The following is a 15,714-nucleotide window of genomic DNA, read 5'->3' as shown; positions in this document are numbered from 1 at the left end:
GCATCATGTCCAGTTACCAAGAGGACTTCTGAGATTTTTAGGACACTTGATGCAGCCATCAGTGAATTTAATGCTTGATAGAAGCTTTTGGAAATGTATATTTCACTTAGCACATATTGCAAGTTCTGTTATTTTCCCTGCTCAAAATAATGTCTGGCAGTATGGAGACCTTCCATATACTATCCTTCATTCACCATTTGCCTAGGGGAGAAGGTAAAGAAAGATATAATATAATGGCTAAGTTTTATATAAATGTATTCAATGTGTTAAAATTAGCAATAATATCCTCTCAGAATTATTGTCAAATTGTGTTTTAGCCCAAAACATATCACCTTAGTGATACAGGCAGATTTTGCCCTCAAGACATCAGATAGGTAGAAATTCACGTGGAATGGGTATTCAGATATGAAAATAAGTTCATATCTACAAAATATTCCAAATTCATATTCTAAATCCTTATTCTTTCTCTCTGCTTTGTTTATATTACAATGTCATAATGTTTTCGGGAAGTTGAGGTATCCCTTTCCCCACTGAGTGCTGGGGTTGGTGTACTTACGATATCTTGAGAAAAAATACGTATTTCTTTTCTTATGAATGATTAAAAATGCACCTGGGATATAAAAGTACATGCCAAGCTAGAAATTGTAATATTTTTTAAACATATAAGTATTTTCGTTTAAATCAAGACATTTATGTGCACCTACTATGCACCATCAACCATATCAGATACCGCCGGGCACACATAATAAAATGATTTAATTCTGGTTTCAAAGGAGTTTTTAATGTAATAGAAGGCAGTAATGCTGTGCAACAACTCAAAATTTTAGCTCACACATCTGTGGCTTCATCTGGGCATTGGTTGCCCCAGCAGGGCTTGTTTGAGCTTGACTCTCAGCAGCAGGTTGGGGCCAGTTCTGTCTGCTCCAATGGCTTCTCTTCATCCTAAGATCAGTGGACTAGACAGGCATGCCCAACCACACCAATGGCTTTGGGCACATCACTTTCCCTGCAATTCACTGGCCAAAGCAAGTCATGTAGCCAAGCCCAGCATCACTAAACTAGAGAGACATATTCTGCCTGAGAGGAACTATAAAATCTCATGACGAGGGATGTGGGATATAGGAGGGATGAAAATTTGAGAAAAATAATACAATTCAAGCACATTAGGGAAAGATACATTCACAGATACTTATATAATGAGGACTCAAAGGGAAATGAATTGATTATGTCCCAAAGACACCAGGAAAGTGTACTTAGAGGGGAAGGCATTTGTGCTCAGTCTCAAAGGGTGTTTGTATTTCAAGGGGCAGGCTGTGAGGTAGAGAAGACAATAATTCAAAGATGCTCCCTGAGCAAAGTTGTGGACATGTGAAGGGCATTTTCAGTGTTAGGTTATAAAGCAGTAAACTAAAAGAAGAAAACTACTGCAGTACAAAATGTATATGCATATGAAAACTACAAATAGACACTCAGTGGAGATGTGGGTGTCAGAATTTTGTGTATTGTATATTACTGGGAGTTATTTGAAAAATGAGTGTTTGAAAAGTCCCAAGGTATGAAATGTGGAAAGACATACAACAATAGAGTTTTTAAGTCTTTAGAGCTATAATTGGAGCTGGAAATGACTTTGAAATCATCTAGCCCAACTCACTATTTCAGATGAAGAAATTTCTATTTTAGAGAAAAAAACTACTCTCTCTTTCTCTCTCTCTCTATCTACCTTTCAATCTTTTAAAGGTAGGTTCTACGTGTGTGTGTGTGTGTGTGTGTGAAAAATATATAAAATATATAAACATAATTAGAGAAAATAATTGTCTTCCTAGATGAATATATCCATTGTAATGCAAAGTATATAATATAGATATATTTGTAGAGAATAAATTCTTTCTCATACATATATTGAGATAGGGGGATATGAAGTAAGCAGACTCCTTATAGTAGTATTCTGAAGAACATAACTCCTCATAAACTTAACACCACTGTGTCCTCCTCATCAAGTGATCTGTTTGGTTCCAAGGACCAAATTTAACTCACATTATTTAAATGCAAAGGGAAGGGGTTATTAATATGAAGAAAAAATAAATATGGCCATGTATACTCAAGGCTTAGAAGTACCAACCTGAAATCTAACAAAGGAAAAAGGTGCTCCCCAGACCTGGGTCCCCTCGTTTGGGGCTCAGTTACCAAAAGATGGGGGGGGGGGGGGGCGGGCAGATGCTAGGGGGCAGGTGAGGGCAAAGATAGCAAACTTTTTCTACACCCACTGGCCCAACTTCCTTTCTGAAACTCATGCTCCTCATTTGTAAATGAAGCATATTTTCTGCCTAACCGAAATATAATTAGGAAACTAAATCAGTTTGTGTTCATGATATATGAAGTGTCCCTCCAGCATAGAAATAATGAAACTTTGAAGTTGTGCCCTTTAGATACTCACCATTAATTGTAGATCAGAGGTCAGCAAACTATGGCCCTCAGGCCAAACACAGCTGGTTTGTTCTTAAAAAACAAAGTTTATTGCCGCTACCACGCCTGTTCCTTTACATATTGTTTATAGCAGCTTTTTGCACAACACTGAGGTTGAGTAATTGCCACCGAGACTGGGCCCATATGGCCTGCAGTGCCTCCAATATTTCAGATCTGGCCCCTTAGGGAAAAGTTTGCCCATCCCTGGTGCAGAAGATGAGCTCCTCACTGAAACTGAACCTTGCATGAGCTTCTGCTTCCGGTGATGGATTCAGCAGGGTCTGCCCTGGATGGGTATCCATGGAATGAGAGCGTCACCCGCATTTGCCTCCTTCTGGGGCTCCGCTGGGGCCGTCACTAACCCTTTGCTCTCTGTCCTTTGCCAGACTCCGACCTGAGCATGCGCACCCTGAGCACGCCCAGCCCAGCCCTGATATGTCCACCGAACCTGCCGGGATTTCAGAATGGAAGGGGCTCATCCACCTCCTCGTCCTCCATCACGGGGGAGACAGTGGCCATGGTCCACTCCCCGCCCCCGACCCGCCTCACCCACCCGCTCATCCGGCTGGCCTCCAGGCCCCAGAAGGAGCAGGCCAGCATCGAGCGGCTCCCGGACCACTCCATGGTCCACATCTTCTCCTTCCTGCCCACCAACCAGCTGTGCCGCTGCGCCCGCGTGTGCCGCCGCTGGTACAACCTGGCCTGGGACCCGCGGCTCTGGAGGACTATCCGTCTGACGGGCGAGACCATCAACGTGGACCGCGCCCTCAAGGTGCTGACCCGCAGGCTGTGCCAGGACACACCCAACGTCTGTCTCATGCTGGAAACCGTGACTGTCAGTGGCTGCCGGCGGCTCACGGACAGAGGGCTCTACACCATCGCCCAGTGCTGCCCGGAGCTCAGGCGCCTGGAAGTCTCGGGCTGTTACAACATCTCCAACGAGGCCGTGTTTGACGTGGTGTCCCTCTGCCCGAACCTGGAGCACCTGGATGTGTCAGGTAAAGGGCAGCTGACCTCCCACCAGAGAGGCCTTCCCAAGGCACCATCCGAAAGCAATAGACCACGTTGCCCCCTTGGGAGGGGCCACTTCTTGATGACCATTAAAGATGGAGAGTAGGTGGGAAAGAGCTGACTTCCAGAGAAGCTGTCTCTATGTAATCATGATGCTGGAGGCCAGGGGTATCTCTTCCATCAATAATGTCAACTTCTTAGAAGAACTAGAGGCATCTTTGGTCTGGCTCTTCCAAGTTAGCATGACTTTTCAATGTCTGTTCTCCCCATAACTCCCAGTTATTTCAGAGCAACCATAGGTCATGGGAACCAAGTATCCAGTCACAGGCACAGGTCCTTATGTCCCCGGGTTATTGTTCTATGGAGCCTGAGAGCTGTGCTGTGGGCCGTGCTCATGATTGCCATTTTGCAGACATTGGAGAAAACCCATCCGGGCCAAGTGTCTCCTTATATTTCATCCCAAGTCTCCGCACCTATGGGTTGATTTTGTATCTTTCTTGAGCAAAATCCTCAAATACATAGTGCAAAAGTAAGGCCTATTGAGTTGGGGCCTTTAGTTCTTTTAAAACCTGAGGGAAATCCCAGCATGGCTTCTTTGCTCAAAAACCCTCTTTCAGGCCGGAAGAATCAAAACCCAGACTCACCCTTTGGCGCCAGATGTGGATCCGGCCAGACTAACAGCTTCTCTTTATCTCATCTGTTGCCCAGTGAAAAGATGAACATTTGAGAAGCTAAAGTGTGTAAGATGCATCAGGGAGTTAAAGAAATGAACAGCAGGAGCCACAACCTCGGGGATAGTTGGGGAGGGGTCAAGAAGTAAAAACCACTGGGACCGGCAAATAAACAGAATTTGGGATTTACAAGCATCTGAGGTAAATGATACCCTGAAAAAAAACACACACAACAAAACCCTGAGGTAAAAGCCAGTTCTCTCAGTTTGCTCTCTCTTTCAAAAGCCGACATCTGAAAATATTTCAGATGACAGTCAATTACTTTTTGCAGATTCTTTCCCTTGCTGGCAAGCGACTGTTTGCTCCCCGCTTCAGCTGGCGTCAGTACAAAACCATAGTAACCGTATGTTCAGTCCTGAGCAGCCATCGGCATAATGAAGCAGGAAACCGAGAGGTTTTCTTACATTTTTTTCCTCCAAGGAATTCTGGAAAGAGAAAGCATTGTGATGTGGTGGAAACTAATTTCAAAACCTTGTGATTTGGGACAATTCGCAGCTTCCTCTAGATGTCTTTCATCTTCAGTTAAAAAAAAAAAGACAAGGGATTGGATTCTAACATTCTAAGATTCTGGGCATTGTGGACCTCTTTTATAAACACCTCATTTTCTTTTCCTTCCTCCAGTTAGAAAATGATTTCTTTTTGGAACCCCCATCTTCATTGAAGGGACTCCCCATACAACTCTGATACAGGCTGCAAGCAATTGTGCCCTCTCTTTTGGAGTCCTATTGAAATTCAATGCAAAAACTACTTTGGCTAGTTAAGAATGGAAATACCTGGGCTTCTAGCCTGAGTTGAGTGGGGTCCTGCTTAACCCCTTTGACTAACTGGTATGTAAGTCTTAATGCCCTTCCTCTATAGTAATCTGACTTTTTGGAAATCCATATGTATTTGTACAGGGCCTCATATGTCTCCCAAAGCCCTCCTGTGATATGTGTACATCAAGCATGTCAGACTCAAAGGCTAACACGGGCCAAATAAACAAGATTTAAGTTTATGTGGGCCACAAAAATAACAAAAGCTTCAATATTCATAGAAACATGGGTGTATTTCGAAAAGTATAGCATAAAAAAACAAAAAGAATAAAAATAATGATAACATTAATGTTTTCTTCCTGACACTTGGCTTTTCTTCCTCTGCTACTATCTTTCCTACTTCAGGGGAAATCTTGTTCACAGTGATTACTTTCAAAACTGACCCAAGGTGAATGTCCGTAATTCTGGATCTGGCAGGAGACTTATTTCCTTTCATAATTATAAATAACTGCTCACACCATTATATTGGCTGGGCCGCCAAAATATTCATTGTGGGCCGCATGTGGCCTGCAGGCCACAAGTTTGACATGCTTGTACATAGAGCTCATAACAAGGGGAATCTGTAACTCGCCAAAATACAGAATTTCAGATATTGGCCAGGGTGGGGGGGGGGCGGGGGGTAGAGAGGGGCTTTTCAGGTAGATGGACTTGAAAGATCTAACAAGCCATAAGAATGAATTTGTTATCACAGAGGTGCCCTCCATTTCTGAGAGAATCTGGGAATTGCTACATTGATACCAGAAGCAGCCGGAGGGCTGCTAGAGGTGATCTCATCTATGTCTTGTTCTCCTTGGTGCTCACAGCTGGCCTCTGACAGTGGCCACCTTCTCAAAGGCAATAAGCTTGACTGTGGAAGACTCATTGCTGGGCTAGATCTTAATTCCCCCTGAGGACATGAGAGACTTCCTCTCCCATCCCCAGCAATGCAGAAAATGCCCACCTTGAAAGTTATCTTTTCAAGTCATTGAAAATAACTATAACTAGCTGTAGTGTTTTCTTAATTATCACATATCACCTTTTATAAATGTTTAGTCAGGGTTCTCCAGAGAAACAGAACCAACAGTGGATCAGGAGTCGAGAAACTTTGCCCTAGTCTGGCTGTACAAGTAACACTCTCACTGAGCCTGAGATGTCCCCTCTTTAAAAAAAGAAGGTTATATAGGATGATTTCTAAGGTTCTCACTATGTCTATAATGTATGACTGCATGAAATAGCCATGGATATCACCTACGGAGCCATGGACCAGTTTCTTTTCAACCCTAAACTTAGCAGATCTGTAAAAATTAAGGCTAACATTAAAATTAAAAATTATTGATCAAAAGTAATATAAGCATATCACAATAGTTTATTTACCAAAACTGAGCTAAACTGGTATCTCATTAAATTTGGAACTAATTTTCAAAAACAATGCCTAAATTTCCTTGGACCAAATACAGTATCTTTCCTGAATTTTGCTAGATATTTTAACTATATATGGGACAAAGTTTGTCATGTACTCTTGAAAAACAAAGTACCTTCCCAGGTGTCAGAGATGGGCAGCCACTACAGTGGATACATAAATTCAGTATAAGCAGGAGTACAGTCAACCTAGAAAAAGAAACTCAAAACAAAGGAAGATTTCAAAGCCAAGTTCAGGGGTACCAACCACGGAGCCCACTGGAGCAGCACGGGCCGCCTCTGACGAGTCGCATCTTTGTTCTCCAGTGTTCATTGTATGCTTTACTCCTTCCTGAAATTCTTTGACTTGGTAGCACGTGGCTTTTGAGCCATGTTATTCCCAGGACCTGAATTTTACACGCATTTCCTGGGCAGCCTGCCAGAAAGTGGGAGGAAAGTCCCAGCTAGTACTCTTGTGCAGCTGCTTGGAAGCCTTGGATGTAAGTGAGAAACACAGAGGTGCCCAAGGTGAGGCACCTGGCTTAAGACATGCCAGAGGGATTTGGGTAGAGCAGAGAGATAGTGAGCAGTCTATGTAGTGTAATAAACTATATCTACATATGCATTTATTTATATACTATATAGACTATGCATACCAATTATTTATACTTACACACTAAAAATATACTGTGCACATTTACATGGTAATGTATAGTGAACTTATTACACAATGAAATAAGTGTTTCATATATTACATATAAGTATATAATAATTATATGATATATAGTGTAAATATGAATATAATCCATACACATGCATGTTCTTGGGGGGGAAGGGTTAGAAACAATGCTTAGAGAGGCATCTAAAGATATCTTCCTGAACTTAAATTTCCATATCTGTAAAATGGACTGTTTCAAAAATCAGGTAAGAAAATGTTTATAAAAACTCTTTGTAAACTTCATAATTCAACACAAATACAAGGCATTATAATAAAATATAGACAACTGTTTTACAATGTAAATATACATCAGCCAGGGTTGAAGTTTTGAGGACATTTAAATGTAGGAAATTGGATTCTTCTACCTGATCTTCCTATAGAAGATGCTATTCACTCTATAGGTCATTCATTCATTCATTCATTCATTCATTCTACAGATACTTAGTGAGCACCAGTGTGATGCAGGTGTGAGGGAAACATCAATGAACAGCCCAGAGTCCCTTTTCTCAGGAGCTGACATTCCAGACTGGGGACAGCAAACACTTACATAATCCCACAAAGTGACAGAGACAGAGCGCTGTGAATGAATAGGAGCCAGGCAGGGGATACAGTCCATTTTAAAACAGTCCATTTTACAGATATGGTTCACACAGGGTAATTACTGGTAGAGAAGAATTGCCCAGTAAATTGACATGTGCTGAGAGACCAAAGGATGTGGGATGGGCCCATGGGGATCTGGGGGAGCCCCGTCCAGTGCACGAACCTGAGGCAGGAGGGAATGTGACAAGTCTGCAAAGAAGTAAGGAGGCCAGTGGGGTCGAAGGAACAAGAGCCAGGCTCAGAGAGCACCGGGCGCAAGTCCTTGAGGCCCCCAAGACTGTATTTTACTCTGGGGTATGGGTGCCATTCAGAGGCTTTGAGCAGAGTGACATGATAGCAGTTCTGTTTTCTATAATCTTTCTGGCAGCTATGAAGAGACTAGAAGGTCCGTGGTGAGGCAGGGCAGGGAGACTGTTTGAGAGGCTAGAACAATAATCCAGGTGACACGCTTATTCTTCCTTCACCCAAGAGGATTGAATTGAATCCCCAGATGGTCACCTTGTTAGACTAATAACTACATGTATTTCCCATAGAGTTTTCAGAGTATGTCCCTATCCATTATCTGGCTGCATCCTCATTATCTCCCTATATTGGAGGCACACCAGCTGTTCATTCCTGTTATAAGGAGAGTCTTGAGATAGAAAAGTTAAGCCTCTTGCCTGAAGCCCTAAGAAATAGACTTGAACCGTGTGTGACTCCCAGTCAGAGCTCTTGCAGCCAAACCGAGGTCTGGGCTAAGCCTTCTCTCTCATATCACACTTCTTTAGACCAGAGAGCTACCAGACCATTACAAGGAAGAAGTAACCTTTACTGAGCTTCCAGGACCAGGGCAAGGTATTTACACACGTCTCATTTTTTCTTCACAGCCACCTTTCAGGGAGCGTCAACATCCTCATGTTAAGACGAAGGAAATACTCAAAAGGCTTGACTTGCCCAATGTCTGCCAACTAGAGATGGATCTGGAATTAGAACCATGGCCTTTCTGATTCTAAAGCTCACGAATCCCCTTAAACTCAATCAATCAAAATAGTTTTTTTAAAAATCAATGAACAGGGAGAATCCATCCTTGCTTTCCTTCTCTGTAGGGGCCCAGTAGAGAAGGGGATCGGGCTGGGGGAGGGCAGGAAGCTGTGACATCCCCACCCAGAGCAGGCCCCCCCTTCCCCCCACCCCAATCCCCGCGGTTGCTCTGAGCATGTGTTCTGTCTCTCTGTGTAGGGTGCTCCAAAGTGACCTGCATCAGCTTGACCCGGGAGGCCTCCATTAAACTGTCCCCCTTGCATGGCAAACAGATTTCCATCCGCTACCTGGACATGACGGACTGCTTCGTGCTGGAGGACGAGGGCCTGCACACCATCGCGGCGCACTGCACGCAGCTGACCCACCTGTACCTGCGCCGCTGCATCCGCCTCACCGACGAGGGCCTGCGCTACCTGATGATCTACTGCCCGTCCATCAAGGAGCTGAGCGTCAGCGACTGCCGCTTCGTCAGCGACTTCGGCCTGCGGGAGATCGCCAAGCTGGAGTCGCGCCTGCGGTACCTCAGCATCGCGCACTGCGGCCGGGTCACCGACGTGGGCATCCGCTACGTGGCCAAGTACTGCAGCAAGCTGCGCTACCTCAACGCGAGGGGCTGCGAGGGCATCACGGACCACGGCGTGGAGTACCTCGCCAAGAACTGCACCAAGCTCAAGTCCCTGGACATCGGCAAGTGCCCTCTGGTCTCGGACACGGGCCTGGAGTGCCTGGCCCTGAACTGCTTCAATCTCAAGCGGCTCAGCCTCAAGTCCTGCGAGAGCATCACGGGCCAAGGGCTGCAGATCGTGGCGGCCAACTGCTTCGACCTCCAGCTGCTCAACGTCCAGGACTGCGAGGTGTCGGTGGAGGCCCTGCGCTTCGTGAAACGTCACTGCAAGCGCTGCGTCATTGAGCACACCAACCCTGCCTTCTTCTGAAGGGACAGCTTCCGGCCGGCGCTGTTTTCCTACAAACATGAACAAAAGGAAATGTGTGTTTTTAAGGCAGCCTATGTAAGCACCGACACCCGCTCATAACAGCTCTTTCTTCCAGGAAGGTTCTTAGGCATCTGGCTTTTATTTTCTTCTACTGTCTCGGGGGCAACAGAGGTCATGGAAAGGAAGGGGGTGGGGTGGGCGGGACAAAGGTCTATTGCAGTAAACGGTTTTGTTGGTCAGGTCAGGTCGTTTGCAGGAAGTTTCTGTGCTCACAAAAGATGTACCTCAGAAAGCTGATTCAGTGGCTTTAGAAACATCCCCTTCTGTCTCTGTCTCCTCCTGATCACATTTTCAGGGTCCTACACCCCCATCCCTCATTTCCTCACTTCTCTGCCTCCAACAGCAACCATAACACATTATCAGAATAATAATGCTCTCCTCACCCCCTCCCTCTTAAACTGCTTGATTGGCCTAAGCCACACTCTTCAATCCCACACCCAAGCAAATTCTTGTTAAATCCATGCCACAGCGCCTGGTGTATACAAAGTACTTGCAAACCTGTTTAGAGAATCTCTTGCATCAAGCAGCATGGTGCAGGAGGAAAGACCTGCATTTGCCCCCAACTCTGCTGCCAATGGGCTCTGTGATCTCAGGCAAAGCATTTGACAGCTCTGGGCTTCAGCTGCCAGCACTACATGAGAGGCCATCCAGCTCCAGGATTGGCTTCATGCCCAGTTTAGGACTGAGGGAACCGAGATGTCAATGAACAGAAGTACTTTAGCCTAGAGCACAAGAGGCATCTACTACCTCTACCAAGAGTGTAAGTTCTATGGATGCTTTCGGGAGATTCAGAAGTGCCAACGCCAGTGTCCTCTATGCCCTTCACTCCATTCCGAGTATTACCCCCTTCCCGTTTGTTTGGATGGGTGAGTCTCCTGGGCATCTCCCACCCTGCTAGATCAGCCCACTTCCTACCACCAAGAAATTCCTAACCACAGCAAAAGCCCACATCCTTCAGTCAAGTTGATCTTTCAAATGGAGAGTTTTCAAATGGAGGAAAGGCTCTCACAGTTTTTAACTAATAAGCAAGGCCCAAAAGAGCACATGTCCTGCAGTGCACATGTGGCCTGCATCAGGCACATATGCCCTGCAGCTGGCAGGAACAGACACCTCGGTTCGTTGTCATTCAGATCACATTTCTACTTTTCTCATCTATTTATTTCTTTGTGCATCCAGACTTCATCACATGAAGCCTGCTGGAGTTAAGTCATAGCGTTTAGTTGTGCAGATTGCCACCTTGTGTGCCTTCCCCTGTGGCTGTCTGCGTGTTCTTTGTCAAAGAATGCAGGGCAGGCTTCCAGGTGTTCATATACTGTTCACTCGAAAATGCCAGACAAATGAAGAGGGGACACATTGATAAGGCTTTTGGCGCTGGTTCACCAGCCAGGCCCTTGGAATAGAACATTAAAATAACTGCCAAGTATAAATTTTAAATGGTCCTATTTGGATAGAAATCCATTTGCTAGCCTCATTCATGTGAAATCAGGATGCCAGAAGAAATTCCGTTGCTTATTTTCATGTAATTGAGTTGCTTTTTGTTAATAAACACATGATCTTTCCCAAATTATGCTCTGGCCGTGCCCCTCCTTCATCACTGTTCAAACCATTCATCCTTTCTTTCTGAAAGTGTCCACCATCCAAACCCAGAACCTCTGCATCTCCAAGGCAAGCATGTGGAATTTGTCTCAGATCAAGCTTACACACCACTCGACAACTGCACTCCCACTGTAGGCTCCCTGCTTTCCTTTGTCTTGTGTTGGGAAAGAGATAGAGTGAGGTGGTGTCTGCCCATGCATTATATGAAATATTGTCTTCTCTCCAGTCAACATCGTCAACAACTTAGATGTGCAATCAAGGCCACGGGAATGCGGGGGGGGGGGGGGGGGGGGTGTTGAATTGTTTGGCTGGGGATAGTATCTAGTGATAGCCATGAAGCTTAGCACCATAAAAGGGGTTGAAGATAGCATTCCCCTGCTCTGTGACTTGTGACCTTGTCTAAAGTTTCAGAATTTGAGTCACAAAGGATTGTTCCTAACCTTGGCACTGGGGTCTTCCAGGTGAGCTGTTTTCATACTCCCAGAATTAAATGGGAGATCCAAAATGGTTCCCTGAACCAGAGAAGGGAAGTTCCAATACAAATATTTTTATCACCACCACCTAACCACATCATCAAAACTGTCTTCCAAACATGAGACAAAACCAACTTCCATACGGATTGCCCAGCACACACTGTCTTTCCCAGTTTCTCCCTTTTTCTCGACCTTCTTTTCTATTCTGCTTCCCCTTAGGGTGTGAATCCATGACAGAGGTTACTGGGGAAATCGCTCAGCAGATTTTTAGAGACCAAACAAAAGGCCTCATAGGAAATTTATCTGTTTTAAAACTGCTTCCTTCCTGCCTCTGCTAAATTGAATGCTCATTGTTGTTGTTTTTTTAATTCTAATGTTCAAATCACTGCGTGCTGTATGAATCTAGAAAGCCTTAATTTACTACCACCAAGAAATAAAGCAATATGTTGGTAATTGGGTCAAGCCTCATTTACTATCCTGGCTAGAGGAGCATGATGTTCAGATGGGACACTCAAAAGTGAGCAAGAAACTTGCCTTATGTTGAATTGGAGAGCAAGCCAGGTCACTGCAGCTGTTGTCCCTGTAAAGTTGCATCCACGGTTTTGTCATTTCCCTTGGCTCGGTGACTTTGGCTGAAAATTAGCAAGTAAGTGAAAAGTCTTTACCTTCCCAGTTTAATTCAGATCTTAATTCCTTAACCCACACTTGCAGCCAGATGTATTTTGTATTCATAATTTTTCATATTTTAGGAAGCTATTTGGCATATTTTGTAACAGCCCTGGCAGACTCTGGCACAGCACCCTTATTCAAACATGCTAATATTTCCACATAAGATTATTGTAAACTCTAAATAGCTTGCATCCCTTCAGGTCAGGTTCTATCACCAAATTAATTTGTGCCAAACATAATGAAAAAAAAAAACAACTTCTATTTTCTCAGATCTTTCTAGATCAGAATTATGGATAAGTAACTGTGCACCTAAATGTTATTCTCCTGGCACCAGTTACAAACATTGGAAACATCTTCAAAATTATGTTGACCATTAGTTGTTATAAGTTAAAAAAAAAAAGTTTTTTTAAAGTCTTAGAGCATTAACACCTGGAAGGATAATATGGCAACTCGATCTAAACGGAAAAAATATCAATCAGTTGGAAAAAGAGAAATGCCAAACCTCTACTCACCTAAACCCTTAGATCTGAGAGATCAATATGGTAGAAAGCAAGTACTGAGAGATGAAAGGCAAATTTCATCGTTAGCAAGTAAAAAGGTTTTAAAAGATATCAACTTTAAATCTACTTGTCCTCAACCTTCTTATCACCCTATGTCAGCTGCTTAATGACTCCCATTTAAACCAATAGGACTGTTAACATTCAGAGCATTAACTTGAAGTAGCCCTTAATCTTATCATGCAGTCTTATTAAGATCCCAGAATAAGGATAGCAGTAAATTAAATGCATTTGTCCTTTACATTTACAATTGTTCAGAATTAGAAAATGTTTTCAAGAAGTTTGGTATCCAGGAGTGTGCAACAGGAAACCAAAAATATTGAGTATTTTAAGGGGAAAAGTAAAACATTGCTTTTACCATGTCTAAATTTTCACAGAGAAGTCACCAAAAGCGGTGCATTTGTTCAATAGCTGGCAATTATGGTTAGTTCAGAGACAAGTTAATTTGATAAAATGCTGAATAGACAGTAGAAGAGGGAGAGAGAATATTTAAAGACTAGGTAAATATTGCAGTAAAAACATTCATGCAGAAAATCTGTGAAACAAATTGGTTTTCCAGGTGCTGCTAACCAAATGGTTTCTTTTTGATTCATACACATACTGTTCCAAGAAGGAGAGGGACAATTGATGCTGATGCTGTCATTGAGACTTGCCTGAACAAAGAGAAGCTCAGGAGGTTTCATTAAGATGACCACCATGCCCTAACCGGTTTGGCTCAGTGGATAGAGCATCAGCCTGCGGACTGAAGGGTCCCAGGTTCAATTCCAGTCAAGGGCATGTACCTTGCTTGCGGGCACATCCCCAGTGGGGGGTGTGCAGGAGGCAGCTGATCGATGTTTCTCTCTCATCGATGTTTCTAACTCTCTATCTCTCTCCCTTCCTCTCTGTAAAATAATCAATAAAATATATTAAAAAAAAAAAAGGAGGACCACCAGGTGGGCAAACCTGTTCACATGGGGAAGAAATCCTAATATATAAAAACCCAGGGTCCATAATGACCAACCAAAGGCTCGACCAAACATGGAAGTCAGTCCTACAGTCAGTGAGGGTGTAGTGACCCAGCACTGACTACTGAGGGGGCTGCGGATCAGGCTCAGAGAGAGAGGCAAGGTTTGATTCACAGCCTCCGTGGCAGCTGTTGATCAGCCATTGCCTCTCTCTTTCTCTCTGGGCTTCGCCAGCAGCCACACCTCTCCGAGCCTCCACAGGGGCTGCTGATTAGCCCCGCCTCTCTGATCAGGCCCGGAGATAGGCCCAAAGACGCTGACTGGCATTAAAACCAACCAATCAGAACCAAATCGGGGTGAACTGCGAAAGCAGAACCTAAGATGGGGGCTGAGGAGGGGTTTTAAGGGCAACAGCTATTTGGTGTAAGGTGTAAGAAAGCGGTTCAATTTTTTAATGACTGGTTTGGCAGTATAGTGAATATGGCTGACTATCAGTCCAGATATAGGGATTATGTGTTTTTGTCTGCCAAGAGCATCTCCTGCTGAATAAGGCTTTTCCCCCACATTTAAGCAATCCTATCCTACCCTGTTTTCCTGAAAATAAGACAGTGTCTTATATTAATTTTTGCCCCCAAAGACATGCTAGGTCTTATTTTCAGGGGATGTCTTATTTTTCCATGAAGAAGAATACGGTACACATTTATTGTTAAATGAAAATAAAGGAAATTTATTACCTGTATACGGTACAGTAGTACGGTAGTTGTCAACACAAACCAGACAAACTATGAATCCTACAGTATCAAGAATTTACTCATTTATTCAATGACAATCATGTCATCATCTTCTGGAACATCATCATAACAATCCAATTCCTGAATTTCCTGGTGAATTTCTTGTGACTCCATTTCTTTCAGAATCAGTGGACCAAATCTCTCATGTTTAGCAATAGCACTGTCTTTAAATGAGTACTTCTTGTCAAGGTAGCCTGCTCGCAGTGCATTTGCAATGCAACTGTCAGTGATTTTCTCCCATGAATTCTTCACCCAAGTCACAACTTCTTGCAGTTTAGGTTTCACAAAGTTTCCACGCTGATTTCTCTCCATTCTATTTTCAATGTAGTCATTAATTTCCATGTGCAAATTGTCTTTGAATGGCTTGTTTATTGCAATATCAAGAGTCTGGAGATAGGCCGTCATTCCTGCGGGAATCATTATCTGATCTATTTTTCTTTCGTGAAGAAATGTTTTCATGTCTTTAGCGCGGTGAGTGCTGGCTGCATCCCAGACTAGCAGACCTCTTTGGCTTTCTCGCATAACAAGCGGCAGCATTAAATCGACCCACTTCCTTATAACTGCTTGTGTGGCCCAGGTTTTTTCAGTTTCAAGAATAAAAACGCCCAAAACACGTTCCATCTTTTCCTTCTTGCCCTTAGAAATGATTAAAGGTAGCATTTTAGTGCCATCCAGATGAATTGCCAAAATACAGGAAACACGTGCACTTTCGTAAGCAGTGGAGGGAATGTACGTTAAGGAGGCACCCCGCTGTTCAATTGTTGTTTGAGATGATTGGCCCATAAACACTGCAGTTTCATCCATAGCAATCATGTTGGAAAGATTGTATTTAGAGAAGTCAGCATCATCAATAAAGGACTTGAATGCAAGTGCTTGCTTAATAACTTGAGTATCTTCCAACCTAAACAATGTTGTAGATCTTCTTAAAGACAGTTCACTTCGCTGAAGGAAATT

General features: G+C 43.7%; 1 protein-coding gene across 1 annotated transcript in view; it reads left to right on the top strand.

Moving 5' to 3' along the window:
- The window catches only part of FBXL7 (F-box and leucine rich repeat protein 7), a 331,432-nt gene extending 321,668 nt beyond the window's left edge, over positions 1-9,764 (top strand). The window contains exons 3-4 of the mRNA XM_080679226.1: positions 2,850-3,461; positions 8,931-9,764. Of these exons, the coding sequence (XP_080535352.1) occupies positions 2,850-3,461; positions 8,931-9,667 (1,349 nt within the window). The 3' untranslated portion in view covers positions 9,668-9,764. The remainder of the gene's footprint in view (positions 1-2,849; positions 3,462-8,930) is intronic.
- The last annotated feature ends 5,950 nt before the right edge of the window (positions 9,765-15,714 follow it).

This window comes from Plecotus auritus (assembly GCF_963455305.1).
Source record: "Plecotus auritus genome assembly, chromosome: 7".
In the NCBI taxonomy this organism is placed as follows: Eukaryota; Metazoa; Chordata; class Mammalia; order Chiroptera; family Vespertilionidae; genus Plecotus; species Plecotus auritus.
This window is presented reverse-complemented; position numbering and strand designations above follow the sequence as displayed.